The sequence below is a fragment of the Microchirus variegatus genome (genome assembly GCF_963457635.1).
Source record: "Microchirus variegatus genome assembly, chromosome: 12".
Lineage (NCBI taxonomy): Eukaryota > Metazoa > Chordata > Actinopteri > Pleuronectiformes > Soleidae > Microchirus > Microchirus variegatus.
This window is the reverse complement of record NC_139813.1, coordinates 10,384,691-10,407,310: the sequence shown is the minus strand read 5'-3', so window position 1 is coordinate 10,407,310 and position 22,620 is coordinate 10,384,691. Positions and strand designations below refer to the sequence as shown.

At 37.6% G+C, this 22,620-nt stretch overlaps 1 protein-coding gene across 1 annotated transcript in view; it reads right to left on the bottom strand.

The window, feature by feature from the left end:
• Window positions 1-4,479: 4,479 nt before the first annotated feature.
• The window catches only part of cep128 (centrosomal protein 128), a gene marked incomplete at both ends in the record, with an annotated part of 41,036 nt that continues 22,895 nt past the window's right edge, over window positions 4,480-22,620 (bottom strand). The window contains 8 exons of the mRNA XM_083898267.1: window positions 4,480-4,553; window positions 6,215-6,323; window positions 7,717-7,830; window positions 9,185-9,262; window positions 10,573-10,596; window positions 13,220-13,269; window positions 18,171-18,363; window positions 19,716-19,775. Of these exons, the coding sequence (XP_083754393.1) occupies window positions 4,480-4,553; window positions 6,215-6,323; window positions 7,717-7,830; window positions 9,185-9,262; window positions 10,573-10,596; window positions 13,220-13,269; window positions 18,171-18,363; window positions 19,716-19,775 (702 nt within the window). The remainder of the gene's footprint in view (window positions 4,554-6,214; window positions 6,324-7,716; window positions 7,831-9,184; window positions 9,263-10,572; window positions 10,597-13,219; window positions 13,270-18,170; window positions 18,364-19,715; window positions 19,776-22,620) is intronic.

The window sequence follows — 22,620 nt, the reverse complement described above, 5'->3', positions numbered from 1 at the left end:
TTTTTCAAAAAAATGGTCAGATTTTGGACGACATAGTATAGTATGTCGTTTTTGTCAAATTTTGGACCAAATTTTTTTCCCCAAAAATGGTCACATTGTGGACGACATAGTGTAGTATGACGTACTACATAGTATAGTATGACGTTTTTGTCTCATTTGGACCAAAAAAAACGTTTTTCAAAAAAATGGTCAGATTTTGGACGACATAGTATAGTATGTCGTTTTTGTCAAATTTTGGACCAAACTTTTTTCCCCAAAAATGGTCACATTGTGGACGACATAGTGTAGTATGACGTACTACATAGTATAGTATGACGTTTTTGTCTCATTTGGACCAAAAAAAACGTTTTTCAAAAAAATGGTCAGATTTTGGACGACATAGTATAGTATGTCGTTTTTGTCAAATTTTGGACCAATTTTTTTTTTCAAAAAATGGTCACATTGTGGACGACATAGTGTAGTATGACGTACTACATAGTATAGTATGACGTTTTTGTCTCATTTGGACCAAAAAAAACGTTTTTCCAAAAAAATGGTCAGATTTTGGACGACATAGTATAGTATGTCGTTTTTGTCAAATTTTGGACGAAATTTTTTTCCCCAAAAATGGTCACATTGTGGACGACATAGTGTAGTATGACGTACTACATAGTATAGTATGACGTTTTTGTCTCATTTGGACCAAAAAAAACGTTTTTCAAAAAAAATGGTCAGATTTTGGACGACATAGTATAGTATGTCGTTTTTGTCAAATTTTGGACCAAATTTTTTTCCCCAAAAATGGTCACATTGTGGACGACATAGTGTAGTATGACGTACTACATAGTATAGTATGACGTTTTTGTCTCATTTGGACCAAAAAAAACGTTTTTCAAAAAAATGGTCAGATTTTGGACGACATAGTATAGTATGTCGTTTTTGTCAAATTTTGGACCAAATTTTTTTCCCCAAAAATGGTCACATTGTGGACGACATAGTGTAGTATGACGTACTACATAGTATAGTATGACGTTTTTGTCTCATTTGGACCAAAAAAAACGTTTTTCAAAAAAATGGTCAGATTTTGGACGACATAGTATAGTATGTCGTTTTTGTCAAATTTTGGACCAAATTTTTTTCCCCAAAAATGGTCACATTGTGGACGACATAGTGTAGTATGACGTACTACATAGTATAGTATGACGTTTTTGTCTCATTTGGACCAAAAAAAAGTTTTTCAAAAAAATGGTCAGATTTTGGACGACATAGTATAGTATGTCGTTTTTGTCCAATTTTGGACCAATTTTTTTTTCCAAAAAATGGTCACATTGTGGACGACATAGTGTAGTATGACGTACTACATAGTATAGTATGACGTTTTTGTCTCATTTGGACCAAAAAAAAAGTTTTTCAAAGAAATTGTCAGATTTTGGACGACATTGTATAGTATGTAGTTTTTGTCAAATTTTGGACCAATTTTTTTTTTCAAAAAATGGTCACATTGTGGACGACATAGTGTAGTATGACGTACTACATAGTATAGTATGATGTTTTTGTCTCATTTGGACCAAAAAAAACGTTTTTCAAAGAAATTGTCAGATTTTGGACGACAGTATAGAATGTCGTTTTTGTCAAATTTTGGACCAATTTTTTTTTTCAAAAAATGGTCACATTGTGGACGACATAGTGTAGTATGACGTACTACATAGTATAGTATGACGTTTTTGTCTCATTTGGACCAAAAAAAGGATTTTCAAAAAAATGGTCAGATTTTGGACGACATAGTATAGTATGTCGTTTTTGTCAAATTTTGGACCAATTTTTTTTTCAAAAAATGGTCACATTGTGGACGACATAGTGTAGTATAACGTACTACATAGTATAGTATGACGTTTTTGTCTCATTTGGACCAAAAAGAACGTTTTTCAAAAAAATGGTCAGATTTTGGACGACATAGTATAGTATGTAGTTTTTGTCAAATTTTGGACCAATTTTTTTTTTCAAAAAATGGTCGCATTGTGGACGACATAGTGTAGTATGACGTACTACATAGTATAGTATGACGTTTTTGTCTCATTTGGACCAAAAAAAACGTTTTTCATAAAAATGGTCAGATTTTGGACGACATAGTATAGTATGTCGTTTTTGTCAAATTTTGGACCAATTTTTTTTTTCAAAAAATGGTCACATTGTGGACGACATAGTGTAGTATGACGTACTACATAGTATAGTATGACGTTTTTGTCTCATTTGGACCAAAAAAAAGTTTTTCAAAAAAATGGTCAGATGTTGGACATAGTATAGTATGTCGTTTTTGTCAAATTTTGGACCAATTTTTTTTTTCAAAAAATGGTCACATTGTGGACGACATAGTGTAGTATGACGTACTACATAGTATAGTATGACGTTTTTGTCTCATTTGGACCAAAAAAAAGTTTTTCAAAAAAATGGTCAGATGTTGGACATAGTATAGTATGTCGTTTTTGTCAAATTTTGGACCAATTTTTTTTTTTCAAAAAATGGTCACATTGTGGACGACATAGTGTAGTATGACGTACTACATAGTATAGTATGACGTTTTTGTCTCATTTGGACCAAGAAAAAAGTTTTTCAAAAAAATTGTCCGATTTTGGACGACATAGTATAGTATGACGTACTACATAGTATAGTATGTTGTTTTTGTCTCATTTGGACCATAAAAAACGTTTTTCAAAAAAATGGTCAGATTTTGGACAACATAGTATAGTATGTCTTTTTTGTCAAATTTTGGACCAATTTCTTTTTTTCAAAAAATGGTCACATTGTGGACGACAGTGTAGTATGACGTACTACATAGTATAGTATGACGTTTTTGTCTCATTTGGACCAAAAAAAACGTTTTTCAAAAAAATTGTCAGATTTTGGACGACATAGTATAGTATGCTGTTTTTCTCAAATTTTGGACCAATTTTTTTTCCCCAAAAATGGTCACATTTTGGACGACATAGTGTAGTATGACGTACTACATAGTATAGCATTACGTTTTTGTCTCATTTGGACCAAAAAAAACGTTTTCCAAAAAAATTGTCAGATTTTGGACGACATATTGTAGTATGATGTACTACATAGTATAGTATGATGTTTTTGTCAAGTTTTGAACCAAAAAAATGTTTTTCAAAAAAAATTTCAGATTTTGGACGACATAGTATATTTGTTGTTTTTGTCAAATTTTGGACCAAATTTTTTCCCCAAAAATGGTCACATTTTGGACAACATAGTGTAGTATGACGTACTACATACTACTACAAAAAAAATTTCAGATTTTGGACGACATAGTATATTTGTTGTTTTTGTCAAATTTTGGACCAAATTTTTTCCCCAAAAATGGTCACATTTTGGACAACATAGTGTAGTATGACGTACTACATAGTATAGTATGACGTTTTTGTCTCATTTGGAGCAAAAAAATGTTTCTCAAAAAAATTGTCAGATTTTGGACGACATACTATACTATGACTTTTTTGACAACTTTTGACCATTTTTGGACGACATACTATACTATGACGTTTTTGACCATTTTTTGACCAGTTTTTGGACGACATACTATACTATTATGTTTTTGACCATTTTCGGACGACATACTATACTATGACGTTTTTGACCATATTTGGACGACATACTATATACTATGACTTTTTTGACAACTTTTGACCATTTGTGGACGACATACTATGACGTTTTTGACCATTTTTGGACGACATACTATGACGTTTTTGACCATTTTTGTACGACATACTACTGCGACGTTTTTGTTTTTTTTTACCAATTTGACCAGTTTGTCTCTGATGAGGGACTTCAGCAAAATGTAAAAGATGTGCCAGTGGGAGTAGCTGAAGTTTCAGCTGCATGGGGATTTATTCACAGTGCATTGACTTCTTTTTGCATTTCATAAAAATAGACATACATTCTTGGCCCCCCCAATATGTTTTGCAAAAATATAGGTGATATTGAAAAAGAAAAAGAAATCATAGCTTTTGATGATAAACACCATCTAATGTTTGTGACAATAAAACTGCATATTGTACAAAAAGGCACCAGAGTTCTGTGTATAGCAAAAACACATTGACACGAGTACAGAAAAAGCTATCGATATTCAAATAACAAAATGTAATGGTAAAATAAAAAACCAAATAGGTCGAAACCCATAAAAAATACTTTGCTTAAGTTCTTAGAAATAAAAACACTTAAGTATATACTGCTTCACAGAGCGCAAATATATATCTCCTCCTTCAAACTATTTCTCAATACCTGGTACAAAATCTGTTATGAAAAAGTGTTATCCTTCTGCTGTCGAGCACCTTCAGTGATTGCCAGGTTGAGGTAGTCATTGAGGATTAGTATCGAGTCCAAGGCCTCCTGGTATATAGTAGAGTTGGATTTTGGTTCTGGATGAGCACCAGGCAGGTAGAATTGGCCGTCTGGTTTTGAAGGAGTAGAGATAAAATTTCACTCGTGGTTGAGCTAATCTGTGAGGAGTTTGGACCCGTTGACGGCAGAGTAATCCAAATCTGAGCTGGTCAGGCATTTGTGAGGAGCTGCACCAGAGAAGGAAGCCAAAAGAAAAAAACATTTCTCAGTCACAACCAAGTCAAATATTTTCCTATGATCTATATACATGTATCCGTTTTATACGACGCATAGTACCTCTTTTATTGGCACTATTCCTCCACCAAGACTATTTTTCTTTCTATCAGCATGACTGAAAGACATATTTTAATGAAATTGCTTTGAAATTGGCCAATTTTTTTGAAAAACGTTTTTTTTGGTCCAAATGAGACAAAAACGTCATACTATACTATGTAGTACGTCATACTATACTATGTAGTACGTCATACTACACTATGTCGTCCACAATGTGACCATTTTTTGAAAAAAAAAATTGGTCCAAAATTTGACAAAAACGACATACTATACTATGTAGTACATCATACTACACTATGTCGTCCAAAATCTGACATTTTTTTTGAAAAACGTTTTTTTTGGTCCAAATGAGACAAAAACGTCATACTATACTATGTAGTACATCATACTACACTATGTCGTCCAAAATGTGACCATTTTTGGGGAAAAAAATTTGGTCCAAAATTTGACAAAAACGACATACTATACTGTCGTCCAAAATCTGACAATTTTTTTGAAAAACTTTTTTTTGGTCCAAATGAGACAAAAACGTCATACTATACTATGCAGTACGTCATACTACACTATGTCGTCCAAAATGTGACAATTTTTGGGGAAAAAAATGTGGTCCAAAATTTGACAAAAATGACATACTATACTATGTCGTCCAAAATCTGACAATTTTTTTGAAAAAACTATTTTTGGTCCAAATGAGACAAAAACGTCATACTATACTATGTAGTACGTCATACTACACTATGTCGTCCACAATGTGACCATTTTTTGAAAAAAAAAAATTGGTCCAAAATTTGACAAAAACGACATACTATACTATGTAGTACGTCATACTACACTATGTCTTCCAAAATCTGACCATTTTTTTGAAAAACATTTTTTTTTGTTCAAAACTTGACAAAAACATCATACTATACTATGTAGTACGTCATACTACACTATGTCGTCCAAAATGTGACCATTTTTTGGGGAAAAAATGTGGTCCAAAATTTGACAAAAACGACATACTATACTATGTCGTCAAAAATCTTAAAAAAAAATTTGAAAAACGTTTTTTTTGGTCCAAATGAGACAAAATTATTGGATTTTAGTGGTGATCCAGATATGGGTCTCTTTTTTGTTTTTTGTTTCAGAAACTTCTTCAAAAAGACCAAGCTGTGCTAAACATCTGTAAATAGCTTAGGGAAGTAATACATGTGTATGTCAGCGACACAGGCAGATGCACCCATAAAGCATTCATGGAAAGTTGTCGAGTTGAGCTCTTGGTGTCATGTGGAGAGATAACACATATTACACTCAGCTGAAACTGTTGCTAAAATAGCATTATTTCTGAAAGCGTAGTGCTGTGCAGCAAGATGCAGATCATAATATAAAGGTATAGACATTAATCAGTCATTAGTGTAATTTGCTTAAAGACCTGGATTTCAGTTTTAGCCATCATTATGATGCTATAGTATAAAAAAATATATATTTTCAAAAAACGACAAGAAACGACAAGAAGAACCTGTCCGGTCGGAACAATAGCTTTCAGTATAGACAGCTGCAGTATAGATATACTCACACAGTGTGTCAGACCTCAGAGAGCTGCTGAGGAATGTGCTGGGGTCTTTGATGGAGGAAGAAAGAGCAGCCAGCTTCAGGCTCCTGGATGTGGCATCCATCTTCTCTTCCTGGAAGACAAGTGGACAGAGTGAGGAGACTGAAAGTATACAGCCATGCTCTGAGGCTCTGAGGCCTGTTTAACACTACAAAAAAAGGTGGAAGTGTGAAAAATGGAGGACAAACGTATTTATTGTAAGAGTGTTGCATTAGCCTGAGGATGACACTAGCATACATGCTGACCGTTGCCATCTTCTGTTGTCTAATGACATTCAGCTCATTATGTGATAATGGAAAGATTAAACAAATTGACTGAATAAACAGTTGTGAGAGGGGGAATAAATGGCACCATCGACAATGACATTCTCTGCAAAGCTAAATGTTGTATGTAAAATTTAGAAACGCTCTGTGTTTTCGTTGCTTTTGGTTTCAAATCCATTTAGTCCACTGTGAAATTGAGGTGTGAGGCAAATCCTCTTGTTTGGGAGTCACAAATGTTTTACAGAATGTTTGGTTGAAGAGTGTCATTTGTGCAGTTGTGCATGATAATGGCTGCTTCTCCCAACATTTATTCGCTTGTAACCATGCAGGCAAAAGCGTAGCCGGGACAATATTTTGTTGTTATGCCTGCCAAGTCTCTGCTGTCCCTGGAATTTTGACATTTCTTCAATCCTGAGTTAAGATTATCAACAATACAGATGTCATGCAATATCCAAGACATGCATCGGCCAAAAGCCATAACGCTGTTTGAATAGAGCTTTAGAAATGGTGCTCCAAGCACAGGACAACTTTAATATGCATGGGCTTTCTGCTGTGCGTGTTTCGCTGACTCTGATTAAGATGAAAGTGGTGTAAAGACACTCCATCCATCGTTTTTTCCTTAAACAAACCCCCGAGTGGGCAGCAGCTATTAAGCTAATGCAATCGACACTTACCACTCAACACAGGAGTCATTTGGCAAACCAACAGGGTAATCTGGCAGATTAAAACCATTTAAAAAGTGAATGTATGGCTGTTTTGGGGAGGCGGCATACCGCTAATGGCAATCAGCTGTCAGCAATGATGTCTTGATGGCTCCCTTGTCTGCTCTACAGCACAGTAGATGGCTGTTGCGATTAACAGTGACTGGTAAAATTAAGCTGTTGTTCAAATCCATGTGTGTGCCATTGCACGAGCTTGTGCCACTCTGTCTGTCCCCCGTGATGCATTACCAGAATGTGGAATTAGTAATTTATTCATACAATTTGCGATTTAGGTGCGGTACGCACACATTGGCATCGGTGTGGGCGAGCTACACGCATAAGTGGCTCTCAAAAAGCCAGGCTGTCCTGATGTGAAATGCTGTGTGATTGAACAAAATAGTGTAATTAAGTGACTAAAATAGAAAAGTGTAGGTTGTGTGGGCGTACAGACCCCTGTAAGGCATTATAATGCTCATTGTGTGCATGTGTGTTTGTGTCATACTCTGTACTCTTGGATTCTGCGTTTGGACTCGTCCAGCTGGTGCTGCAGGTCCCACACAATCTCTTTGTATTTGGTGTAGCGCTGCTCCACCAACTCCCTCTGCCGCTGTGACTCCTGAAGACACAAAATGGAGACTGTGTTCGTTATACCAAACCAGGTGCAAGACAAAGCATTCAATCAAGTCTGAACACTTGGATAGCATTATAGCAAAGGACAAATACTGATAACAAAGCCAATCAGTGAATACATTTACATGGGCAGCAGTATTTTAACCCATTTCTTCTTCTACAGGGCTTAATGGCAGCTTGCATCCGTGATATTGTCTTCTGTAATCAGAAAACTTCTACACTACCCAGTTTGACATATTCCTTCACATCTCCTCAGTATCATCCTCTCCTCTCATCTCTTAATCAATTAACACAACTGTCTGAATATGAAAGCCATACAAACAGCATTTATACTTTAACTTAAACCTCTAGTGCAGGGGTCACCAACGTGGTGCCCGCGGGCACCTGGTAGCCCGCAGGCAGCCAATACGGTGCCCGCCGGCTCACTTCACTTCACCTCACTTGCATGTATCCGTATGATCGCTCAGTAAAATATCTTTGATATTGTTTATAAAAACTGGTAATCGTTAGGAGTAAGCACTGGAATGAATGTGTATGCAGTTGAATGCATAATATTAATAATTTAAATGGTAAACAAAAAAGAAATGTTAATGTGGTAGCCCTCCATATTATTTTTTACCCTTTAGGTAGCTCTCATCTCAAAAAGGTTGGTGACCCCTGCTCTAGTGCATGACTTTTAAACAAACTGTTACATTCAAGCCATTGTCAAGCGAGTTCACACAATACTGATTAAAAATCAGCTCCATTACAACACATTACATGTCATTTAGCCGACACTTTTTATCCAAAGCGATTTACATTGATCAATTCACACATCTGAGAAAGGCATGTAGCATTAAGGGCCTTGCCTGAGGGCATTAGCTGACCTGTCCTCACCGGGATTTGAACCCCAGCTCCACACAACTCTCTCTGTATTTCTCAGTATAGCAGCGTTTAGATCTCTTATCGCCCAGTAACATTCCTGTGCTGCATCAGGACAGACGGAGGCAACAGCAACATTGGCTGCAAACAGGTGAGAGTATGACTGAAAACACAAAACAGTGTCCACGAAAGGTTTCAGAAGTGAATTCTACTTGTCAAAAAACAAACACTGCTCAGTAACTTGTAAACAGAAATATGGAAAATAATATTTTAGTTGTAATCTCAATAATGTGTTTTTCAGAAGAAGGTCAATGGTCTGATTAGTGGTGTCCATATAAATTAATGCGACTACACATGCTTCCATGTCTACTCCTTTTTGTGTTGTGTTTATCAGACATGTCTTAATGTGACGATGTTTAAGTTGATAAAACACGGTGATATAAACACCTAAAATCCCGCTGAGTGTCCAGTGAACCCACCTCCAAATCTTTGAAGTCCTCCATCAGACATTGTTTCTCCGGAAGAGACTCCAAGTGCTCCAGTGCTACTCTTGTGTTCTGAAAACAGCCACGTACAAAATCGATGAATGCATTCACCAGTATGAGTTCTTGATTTCCCTGGAGTAGATATTTCAGTATATAAAACATATATTTTAAGAAGCGTGGGCAGGAAATTGTAGCTCACATGCCACAGGTACTAGTTAATCTAGTATCAGAAATGCAGATGACCATCTCCCTCTTTGCCTTACATGGCTCTTTCAGGTTATTCAGCACTCTCCACTTCAATTGAGCAAAAGATGAAAGTATGAATTGCAGATTGATTAAAATACACTGAGGGTACGGGTAAATGGATTATGCTGCAGGGGGTTTATATAAATGTTTGACATGTTTTATCTTTTGGCTTTCGATTCTGATTTGCCAGCTTTAACTGTAACCGCTTTAAATGTAAGCTGTTTACATCAGGGGCCTTTATCAGAGACACGAGATACAAACTCAGCAGCGTGGTTCAAAGCATGAGAGTGTGAAACTGTAAGAATAAGTTGATAACTAACAGACATGATGTTGTACCACCTGGTTAATTCGCAGGACTTTTGTTATGACACAGTGTGCCATCAACTCCGTAATCTAGCAGCAGTTCACTCTGTTTATTTCTCATGGCGTTTCCATTCCCATTGATGTGGAGATTTTAAGCATCAACAGAACAAGGCCTTCCTACTCTGAATGGCACACTGACATACATACATAAATATATACATACACAAAGCAAGATGATCCCCGCCACCAGAGAGTGGAGGATAGGCCGAGACGCACTGCTGCTGCGTTGTTGTAGTCAGCAGAAATGATTTGTCTTGAATGGTGGCCTGTGGTATTTCCTCTCCTTTCACACAATGGCTAATTAAAGGTTGAAGTGGTCATGAAGTGGTGTAATCATGATGAATAGGCAGCACGTGTTAGACGGCTTCATTTATCTATTTATTTTCAACTGGAGAATAAAAACACGCTTGGATCAATATAACCTTTCAGCAGCGCTAAGTAATTTCAGATTGACATGTAATGGCTGTCGAGGATGTTAGTGGTGGACATCAACAGTTTAAATGGAGAGGTCAATACTGTATTATCAGGACAGCTCCTTTCTTTACTCTGTTGGCAAGACGTATGATGATTAATAGTAGTCCGAGTCTTGACTAAAGCAGTCATTTCCAGTCCCTCTGCTGGGAATTATCTGATATTTGCTGCATAAAAATAAACCTCAGGTCAACCTGATACAACTTTAATGAATTGCTGACCACTAACATGACTTTGAATCCAACAACTCCATGAATATTCCAAGTTGTAGTTTAAATATAGCTGATGAAATAAAACCTTACCATCTCTACATCCAACACACGGTCCTGTAAATACAAAGAAACATCAATATTATTTATATGAGTAAATATTTAAGAAGGTGACTCCAGTTTAACTAGTGAAAATGGTGGATTAGCAGTAAAATAACTGATTATAAAAGGAGAGTCGCAGTGTTCCAACAAACAGGTAACAAGGGAAGGAAACACGGGGGCTAAGGAGAGTTCTGTACCTCACAACAGGGTTCTTATCACACATTCTGACACGCACACAAAGACAAACTACTCTCACTGCTCATCCAGCTCCTGACTGATATTACCTCTCTAACGATGCATAAGTGCCACTATGCCTCTTATCTGCCACTCAAACGCACACCTGCACTTCCTCCCAAACCGACTGCCTCACTCTCTCTGTCTGCGATGCAGTGATGGTTTGTAACGAGGGAATTTTCTTATTTCCCACCCACAGCTATGGCTATCACTTCATTCATCAGGGGTGTGATTGGCAAAGGACAAAAAAAAGGAAAATATATGGTGCACCTACCGTGACGCGGCGGTGCACCTACCATGACAAGTCGGCATTGTATTGTTTAAAAAAATTAAAATAAAGTGCAGTAGCCTAAATGGAAAAGAGTTAAACCATGTTTAAAAAAAATTTAAATGCTCTTTCACGACTCACAGAGACTTTCATCTTGGGAGAGATGGCCACAATTGCCATCTTGAAGTGAAAGTGGTTGTCAAAGAAACACTGCACGAGATGTCTTTTCAGTGTTTAATGAAATGTACTGTTTAGTTTTAGAATCAATCTGACAATTATTTTCTCGATTAATCGAATATGAAACCTGGAACCTAGTTTTAATATTTTTTTGGTCAAATGGAGCAAAGAAACCAGACAATATTCACATTTAAGAAGCTAAAAAAATCACAAAGCTTGTATTAATTGTAAAAACAAAAAACAAAAAAAACTCTCTAAAACCGATTCATCGTTGCAGCCCTACTGGTTACCTAAATGTTTCACGAATATTACATGATAACCATAAAAAATGATTTATAATATATGTCGCTGGGCACTATACGGCGTTAACGCATGACGCAGAACGCATGACGGAACTAACTGCTAAACGGTGCATGGACTCCGGTGCCGCGGCACAAAAACTAATTTTAACAATCGGGAGGCACGTAAACATGACGTTACGCGCGTCTTTTTCCAGTCAGTCGTCATGGAAACTACTCATGCATTATAACGCCATTTACGTGCCCAGCACTAATAATATACTTTTAATGAAATTATGACAGCCCGGACCGGCCCAAAAACATGCGTCGGCCCACCGGCACCCAACGTCAGCTAAAATAACGGACTATGCTGCGAGTGAAACGAAGACTTGTGGCAGAGGCACTAAAACCGCACCCCTGACTCTTAGTTCAAATTTGACCTTTTAAAAAGCTCATCACACATCTTAAGTAATGCAGGGGGTTAGGTGATGTTGATGAAAGTGATGTTATGTTGCTCTAACAACTGGAGTTAACATAAGATTGTGCTAAATCTGAGGGCTCACACAGCTTAGCCATTAGCTGCAACATGCAACTTTACTAATAAATGTTGCGAAAATTTACATACTGTACCTTTAACACAAATCAGCCTCTTGGGACTCATGATAGGTGTCATGTTTAAGTATATGGGTAAGGGGTGGGGGGAAAAAGAGAGTGAAATTTTTTTTTTTAATAATGTCTACAACACCTCTGTTTTCACTCTCCACATCTCTCTTTTCTCATCCTTCATAATTAAAAGCTGGGTCTAAGAGGGCTGATTAATTGCACACAAGCTCTGGCAGGTGCCATCGTTCAGCCACAGATGGGACCTTGCAATCCAACACACACACAGATTTTTTTATGCAGCTATTTTTCTTAGGACACTGCATTGACTTCCATTCCTTTGGGCAGCCTAAACAAAGTGTTATTCCTTCACTTAACTATAACCAGTTAATGACTAACCCTAATGTAACCTAAACACAATTCAAATCGTAGCTCTAAAAATAACCAGTTCCTCACAAATTATGTTCTACCTCATTAGGACAAGGTTTTGGCCTCCTTGAGGACTACTGGTCCTGACAATGTCAGTGTGTATACCAGAAAGGCTCCTAAAGAGTTAACAAACAGTGCACACACTCACTCAAGCTCACACAGGCAGTTTGGAAACAAAAAATTCTAGTGTGTGTCTGTTAGTGCATGTGTTTCACTGTTTAATGGTGAGTAAAGAGGACCAGTCTACGCCAGACTAGGTGAGTTGGTGGCCTGCCAAGTGTAGATGCTGCAGTTCTTCTGTAAGACATTGACAAGGCCTCTGGTGGCTTTAAAATTCCAAGGCCTCATGTCTGCAGTAATTAGCTACTTGTTAAAGCAGGGCTGCAGGGAATCTGTCAGGCCCACGGCTGTGTACTAATGTTTGCGGCACTGTGTAACACAGAACTCTGATGACTGAAGCCCAGCACTTACTCAAAATAAATTCTCTTGTTATGAAGAAAAAAAATCGGAACCCAAAATAGTGTGAAAACAAAAACTGTGCCAGCTGTCATAGCTGTGGAATTGGGCCAGCTAAATAATAAAGCCCTACTTTTGCAGTGCAGGTTAACCTGAAGAAAAAGAAGAAGAATTAGTGAAGACATATGATGCTGACCTGAAGACTTCTCATTTCTTCCTCCTTCCTGCGACTCCTATCCAGCAGCTCTGAAATGAGAAAACTGTGTAAGAAAAGAGGTTGCTTTTGACAAATTAAGGTTAGCATGAGACTTGAGAATTCCCTGGTCAGCGTGAAATTAATATCTGCGTGAAACAATGCATATATTAAAAGATCATTGCTGACCATTAACCTGATACATTTCAATTATGCTCAATGTGCTCCATACATGGCAGGTGTGCCATGTATTTACTTTTTGATGCAATGTGTGTGTAATATATAAAACAGTGTGATAAATCAGTCTATCATAAATCATTTATGTAATTATATATTTCTACATCGAGAGCAGCTTCTAAAATGTGAGAGATTTTCCTGCTTTTATTGGTCGTAAGTGATAAAGCTGAAAATGGTACAATGGTTTGTATTTAGGAGTGCTCATCAGACAAGGAGCCGCTACAAAACATCACATTGGGCGTAAATAATGGTCATTATGGTGCCACATTACAGACCAAACAATTTTCAAAAGAGTATGAGCTGATTGACTGATGAGAAAAGTAACAATTATTTTGCTCTTAACACCCATTTAACAGTACATTTACCTGTCCTATAATTTACAGTGTTATTAGTCCTCTTTCATGCAGAGCTATTCAATTGTCAGGTATAAATGGATGGTAAATGGGCTGCATTCTCACTACAGTGCCTCACTTTTCTTAGAAACCAGTGTTTCACACTTGAGGGGAGATTTTCCCTACCTAAAAAACGTCTATTTTGGGATGTAGGCTGAAGGAGCTGGGTATTGAACCACTGACCTCTCGATTAACAGATGAGCCATTTTATGTCCTGATCCTGAGGCGTTATACCTGAGTTATGTTCACAACCACATCATGGGTTATAGAAAAGTAAGTTTGTCAATATTTATCCAGTTTATCTCTGCTTGGTTTTAGGCTGAGCAGAGCTTTTTGCAACATATTTGTTGAATGGCAATAACACTTAATAAAATAATAATAGGACAGTGATAATACAATTGTTTCTCCAGTATCTGAGGTCTAAATAACTGCCAAGTATGTGATTTACCATTTATACTGGCATTTAACTAGACTCTGTCAATGAGAAAATGAGATAAATGCATCCATGTGTACAGCTCACATTATGATAGAGGTATTCATAATGTGATCTGAACACATGGATGCATTTATCTCATTTTTCTTAAAGCATATGGCCTAACGGCCTTTAAATACCTCTGCAAATGTTTTACAAGAATTGCTCTTTTGTCTGTCTCGCTGTCGTTCACATAATGTATTCTCAGGTTCAATATCCAATTACCTGGGGATGACTGAATCTCCCCCTGTCAAGTGTTTGTGCATGTAAACAGGCATACATCTTATTACACTGGCCACCCCACTTGACAGAGACACTTGGAAAAAGCTAAACACCATTTCTGTCTATACAATAAACAACCAGCGTCTCCAAGCTCTGCTTTTTTAGCCTGTTAAACTATACAGTGGTAAAAGTTTGGGCACCCCTGTAAATGTTCATGATTTTCCTTTATAAATCATTAGTTGTTTGGATAAGACATTTCAGTTAAATATATCATATAAGAGACACACACAGTGATATTTGAGAATTGAAATAAAGTTTAAATGATTTACAGAAAGTGTGCAAGAATTATTTAAACAAAATTAGGTATGTGCATAAGTTTAGGCACCACAAAAGAAAAATATTGTGCATCCTCCTTTTGCAGAAATAACAGCCTCTAAACGCTTCCTACAGCTTCCAATTAGAGTCTGGATTCTGGCAGAAGGTATTTTGGACCATTCCTCTTTACAAAACATCTCCAGTTCAGTCAGGTTTGATGGTTTCCGATCATGGACAGTCCGCTTTAAATCACACATCAACACATTTTCAATAATATTCAGGTCTGGGGACTGAGATGACCATTCCAGAACGTTGTATTTGTTCCTCTGCATGAATGCCTTAGTAGATTTTGAGTTGTGTTTAGGGTCGTTGTCTTGTTGAAAGATCCAGCCGTGGCACAACTTCAACTTGTCACTGATTCCTGGACATTGTTCTCCATAATCTGCTCATATTGAGTGGAATCCATGCGACCGTCAACTTTAACAAGATTCCCAGTCCCTGCACTGGCCACACAGCCCCACAGCATGATGGAATAGCCACCAAATTTTACTGTAGGTAGCAAGTGTTTTTCTTGGAATGCTGTGTTCTTTGTCCGCCATGCATAACACCCTTTGCTATCTCTGAGATAGCTTTCTGTATTCTTCCCCTAAACCATGACGTTGAACAATCATTGTTTTCAGGTCATTTGAGAGTTGTTTTGAGACTCCCCTGTTGCCACTCTTCAGAGAAGATGCAAAGAGGAGAAACACTTACAATTAGCCTCCTTAAATACCCTTTCTCATGATTGGATTCACCTGTGTATGGAGGTCAAAGGTCAGTGAGGTTACCAATAAAATGACAAGGGTGCCTAAATTTATGCACATGCCTAATTTTGTTTAAAGGTGCCATATGTAAGAATGTGGCCAAACCAGTTACTACATTCAAATTCAAAATACCAAGGTCTTTCAGGTTTTGTTTTCTGACGTAACTGGCAACCCGTGGTTGCTCGGCAGCTGAGACTCTACTGACTGCAAAGATTGGTGGACGGCAGTAGGTGGCGCCACATGCAAAAACATGATTTCAAAACATAAACATGATTTGCAGTCTGCAAAATATTTTTTTTTAATGCAAATATTTTGGCTGTACTGTTGTTTGATTGGTGAGTTCAGTTTGTTATATGAACATTATTCCTGAGTCTCTGTGACATATTAGGAAGATTTTATGGCCAGTTGCTTTAGATTTATTACATAATGCACCTTTAAATAATTCTTGCACACTTTCTGTAAATCATATAAACATTATTTCACTTCTCAAATAACACTGTGTTTGTCTCCTATATGATATATTTAACTGAAATGTATTATCCAAACAACCAATGATTTATAAAGGAAAATCATGAAAATGTACAGGGGTGCCCAAACTTTTGCATTCCACTATACATTCGAGTCAGCAGAAGAGCGTTGTAAGTGGTCCATGGTTGCTGCTGCCAAAGTGCTGTTTCAGTCACATCTAACCCACTGTACTGAAAAACCTCTGCGAGGTCATGTAACACAACAAGCCACACTGTTATTAACTGTAGTTTGAAAATGAAAAGCCTATAGAGAGCATTGCACAAGTCAAAGGTCTCAGGGATAATAACAGAAACTGTAACCTGTAAGACAATTACAGTGGGTCACTCAAGAGGTCAGCAGACTGTGGCCATTAATAGCTAGTGTGTACGAGGGAAACATAGCTCATAAATAGGGATGTTGCAATCAGCATTTTAGTCCAGATCCTATACTTGTATTTGCCTAGAAAGGCACTTTTTTTTTTACGTCAGTAAGATAAATAATAGTTTAGAGAGAAACATTAGAGACATAATGGCTGTACTGTTGAAGGCAACACTGATAGAGGGAGGGTAGGGCTTAAAAAAATGTCTTCTCGCCATGTTTGTTGGAACAGGTGGCTCGATAATAGAGTGTTTACATTTATATTCTGTGCAAACACTGATGATTGTCATTGTAGCGACTTGCGCAACATATATATTCACCCTGTGTCCCCACAATTAATGTCTGTGTCTATATACTCTTTAGGACATTTTCCTGTATAAAGACTGTCAAGACCAGTAGTCCACATAAGGACCAAAACCTGATCTTAATGAGGCAGAACCTCATTTATGTGTGTGTACGCACAGATACAAATGCACAGATTGGTTCTCATCCATTACTTGATATCAGGATTAGTACATCCCTACATTATAAGAAAGCAATTCCTAGGTAAATAGGTAAAACACTGCAGAACTGATGAGAAAATAAAACCAGATGTGATGATGAAACGGTTCTGCAACGCTGCACAGTTGAGGGATTTAGAGCAGAGGAGAGCAGCCACTTTACTGAGAAGCCATATTAAATGCGATAAAATCTCCAGTCCCACGCTTTAAATTCAGATAACAGCATAGTGTAGCTGTTGTGACACATGGACTACTCATTGGTCTAATTACCAGGATAACCATATCAGTGCTTCTGCCTTCACAGAAGACGGACAAAGCTACTTTGCTTGAATGGCTAACTGAGTCTGAAGACTAACAGCGAGTATATACCATAATTTATTGCTTATGGTGCAATTCTTATCACTATAAAAAACATACAGTGATATAATGAGTTGATTGTCCCTTTGTATGGGGCTTTCTTCTCCCATCTCCCCTTCAACTGTGACTCCCTCTATTGTTTCTCTGTGTCTTTTATCTCTCCTTCTCTCTGTTAATGGAACACAAATGAGGCCCATTTTCCAGTATTGTTCTGACGCCGTGCTTGAAACAAGTTGTTCTTTCACGGGCTCACAGCTTGTTAAAAGCAATGCAGTCAAAAATAGGACACCGGACAGAAAAAAAGTAAGCATTTCCTTTCCATAGACGATTCAAATTTCACACAAAGAAAGGTTCTCCAACATTTATCATGGTAAACAGGGTGACCAGAGAGTGTATGCTCTAAAAAAACAACGCATCAGATACACAAAAGCACAGGCAGCCATTTTCACATTGTCTGCATTACAGCACATGAGAACTATAAAGACGAGAAAACTTTCTGTATTGCAAATAGACTTAATGATTTACTGCTTTTAATGCAGTTTGATTAATATAATGAAGAGAAAATAGTTCATATTTAGGCTGCATCTTCATACATTCAATTAACAGTTGAGGGGCTGCTTATTCAACAGACACAGTCACCTAATGTGAATCACTGGGATGCTTTGATGCTGATAACACCACAATGTTTGGAGGGGGGAGAGGAAAAGACCTCCAAATCGGTATAAAATCACCATGACAGTATTTTTTCTAATGAAATACTGTTGGTTTTACCTTTCTTCTCAGTGTTGAGAGAGTTCAGCAGCTTCTCCTGTTGGTCCAGGCGCTGCAAAAGAGTGATGTGTTCGGAGTCCCGGCTCTGCCTGAGGGCCTTCAACTGATCCCTGGTTTGCTGATGCTGCTTCCTGAGGCGCTGTTCTCTTGTGACACGCTCCCGCACCTCCTCACACAGCCAGCGTAGCTTCGTCTGGATGTTTAAAATAAATACATAGTCAGCACAGATTATATATTATATATCATATTTGATAAAAGTGGAGTCGGAGAATTTTGGACGACGTCTAAAATTCAAAAGGATAAAATTAAAAAGAAGAAAAAGTTCCTAATTTAAGTACATTAAACCAAAAGGTTGACCTTGAGAGTTAGCATTCCAGGCCAATCAGATAAAAGAAAAATTATGTTCCTTATATATAAAGCTCATTTGGTTTTCTAATATAAAAGTCTGCACACTAATCAATGCAAAGGACCTCACATAGGAACTTAATTAAGTTCCACAAACCGTCAGATATCAGACGTTCACAAGGTAATTCTGTTTTCCTGTGGAAGTAAAACGCTCTCGTGCAATCATTTTAATTCCTCTTCTCTTAAAAGGCTCAGTACCGGCACACATGGCTATAGGTCACTATAAAGGACATTACATAGATTACAGAGCTTGCATTACTGTCCTGAAGACTTAATATCCACTACTTATTTAACCCTAACTTTAACTACTGGCCCACGAATGAGCTTTTTCCCTAATGAGAAACACAGCTTTCAGCTACCTGTTTTAATGCTATGGCAATATTTCCTTCAAGTTGTTAAAGACAAGAAGAATTGGTGGCTTAATGCGTTTTCTAATTGTGCTCAGGAAATGTGTATTTTACAAACATAAAAACTCCTTAGCCAGCAAGCTAATTATCTCTGTTGTTCCCCAGTGTTTTACTTTGTAATCTGAGGGCTCGTTTGACAGGAGATATATATTATGGTGATAAACACTACAAATTGTGCAAACATGGTTCAACACAGTACTTTGCATCACCACTATAATAACATGTTTCTTTTGCAAAGTGCATTATTGCAATACCAAAGGGTTATACGCTTTATCTTGGATAGAAGCCAAATAGCAACTATTATGGCAAAGGAGAAAGACATAAGGAAGTGAGGGCAAAGCATTAAATGCAAACTGCATCTCATATTGAAAAAGCCTCGATAAGAAGGTCACCGATGCTGGCTCATGATTGAACTTCAGTTAGAGATGAATTTTGCAACTGTCCTTTCTCTTCTGGTTATTGGGGAGAGGCACTCCGTCGTAAATCCCTGAAGCTCAGTTTTTTGTTTTTTTTGTAATGTAATCGCTGCTGATTCTCACTGCATATGAGTGCTAAGCTACAGAGAGTGCTTTCGTCGAAAATATATCATCATATTGTCAAGGTTAAACAACCAAAAAAAGATAGAAAGAAAATGTTAACAAAAACACTTGGCTTGCCAGACCAGAACACTGATTATTGATAATATTGTATATAGTGTGACATTATCATTGCTGCATGCATGTACTGATCATACCTTTGTCTCAGCGAGCCAGTGATGGGGGTCTTTCACTAATCCAGGTTTCTGTGAGATTGCCTGTAGAATAAGAGCATGCGACAAAAAATATATAGTATTGAAAATGAATGCACAAAAATGCATTTTAAACTTTCTGTGAAAATAGTCATTTAAAATGTGGATGGCGAAACAACATCCACATAAAGGATAACAACAGTCTCCTGTCAAACACTGAACTTTTGTCTTCTGCCAATTTAAATTGGTGTGTTTGTATTAAGCAGCATATGACACACGACACACACGTAAATGAGCTCAGGGAGTAGGTCCCATCCCTCCAAGACACGCTTGTCAGTATCAGTAAAAGATAGTGACTGACTGCCAACTACTAACCACTGCTGACACACAAACACACACTCAGGTTTGCGCAGCTATTCTTCTTTGGACACTGCACTGACTTCCATTCATTTGGACAGCCTAAATAAAGAGTTAACACTAACCTTAACCTAACCACAATTCAAATTAAATAACAAATTGCTCAGAAATTAAGTTCTGTCTCATTAGGAACTGCCAGGTGTTAGTCTCCACAAGGACCACTGGTACTGACGAGGTCTGTGTTTAGACCAGACAAGATCCTAAAGAGATAACACATACAAGTACACTCACACACTTGAGGACAAGGACACTCACAGACGCACAGATAAACACTCACATTACTAGTCAATGCTCAGTTGATGGCCTGCTTCTGCCAGAGATATGAAACTGTTGAGATGTGGCAGCTGTGGCTTCACATGCATTTTTCTTTTTTGAACCAAAGGCTGATAATCTCTTCATGCTTCATTATCATATAAAGAGGTGAACACATGAGGTATTTCATGTGACTATTGGTAATCTTGCCCCTTTGTTGCCATTAGGTTTGCACTTTACAACCTGCTAATCTGTTTATTTTAAAACATAATGCATAGACTTGACCGTGACAGTGCCAACACAAATAAGAAAGCTGGAGAAATATATGACAGGCCTCAAATGATATTGTGGTAATATGAAGTATAATGTGTCTTAATGACCAGGACAATCTAAAGTGACTCTTTTATCTAAAACAGGAAAAAGCTCTCCTGTGCCTTTCTGTTGCCTGATATGGCCAATAATGGAGTCTTATTGATCACTATGCTTATAGATACCAGTGATGGGCTGTGTTTAGGTACCACTGAGACATGAAACAAGATCCAGGAAGTCCAGTTTAAGTAACAAATCCATAAATTTAAGGGCTGACAAGAAAAGCCAAACCCGAAGCCAAAATATGATACAGCACTTTGTTATACTGACACTGAGTTTAACAACAATAGAAAGTTATCACAGCAGCAATCATTTTATGTTTCATCATGACAAAACAGTCCTTCTTTTTCTACATTACTGCAAGAAATGTTAAATTGGATTATCTCAGAATATGACATAGATGAAGACGATCTGGAAGAAGCAGTATAATCTGTATTGGATAGTACCAGCAGACACGCTGCGAGATGGTCAGAAAATTTCCAAGCTATCTTTGCATGCAAGACCAAAACAGTGGTTGTCTTTGGGCTTATCTCACAGTGCAAGGTAGGCCCAGCCATTATTAAGCAAAGAAATTGCCATGATTGTTTCACATTCGTCATTGATCGTCTTGGACAGCACAGGCATCAGCAGGCACACAAACGCAAAATGAACGATTATATTTCACATGTCCATTTAAATTGAATGTATTAGAACCTTTGCTGATTGACAATGAATTAAAATTAACAGGTATTTGATCATAAACTGACATAAACAGACACATTTTGACAGAGATTAGTAATAACTCTTCATCCCAGGAAACAGGAATGTCTGTACTAAATTAAATAACAAACCATCCAATAATTGGAAACATTGCAGTAATGATGAATGTCAACCCCATAAAGGCACAAGAGCATGAGGTGAAGGGATTACCAAAACTATTTAGGATTCATCTTCTGAAAATGTCAACAAAATTCTGTACCAATCCATCTGGTGGATATCGAGGTTCCTCACAGACTAAGTCGAAATTCTGCTCTGCTGGTGGCACTACAGGAAAAGACACCACACAGACACATATTTGCATGCAGCTGTGCACAAAGTTGACCAAAAAAAAGTATATGTGATGTTTCAAATACTCCTTTGTGACAGGGTGTTTATATCAACAGACATTGAAAGCAGACAGCAGGATTTTTACCTTTCCTGTCCCATGACATGTCAAAAATCTCTGCACAGGTGTCAAGCAAGTTTTTCCACCGGTTACTCAAATCCTTATGCAAACAAAATGAGTTTCCCAAGTTGTTGCCATGGCAGTTTAAAGTTCAGCAAAGAGGTACTGCTGTGCAGTGGTTCCTGTTGCTGAGAGTGTACAACTGCATTGGCAAAGTGTGACATGTGGGAAGATAAAAAAAAAAATGCCTTTGTCGTTACTCTTGCTGGAGTCATCAAAGACCGTTTTGGTGTGACGGCAGACAAAAAGGAGGTGAAACTGCTGAAAACTTTAGATTTTGAGTTTAAAGTGTTATCTACGAGGCTGAAGTGAAAGAAATGACACTCTTTTTTTCAGAGGCATTCCCATGGAGTCCTTGTGTCTGCCACAGCTAATTTAAATATGTGACTGCTTGCTTCATGCGTCTCTTTCAGAATGCGAGTAAATCTATGACAGTGTGTCTTTGATTGCTGTTTGTTTCACGTCCCCGCTGTGAAAATGCTGAAGACAGCTAAGTTGCGGAAATGTTAAAGCTAACAGCAGGTGGAAAGGACACAGGAGGACGACTTTATTGATATTTCCACTGTGGCATTTCACTTCAAACTGTTTAAAGTGAAGGGAGAAAGGAAAAAAGAAAGTCCACAGAAAAATGATACAAATGTGCGGTGCTCAAGAGGAATAAGATGTCTA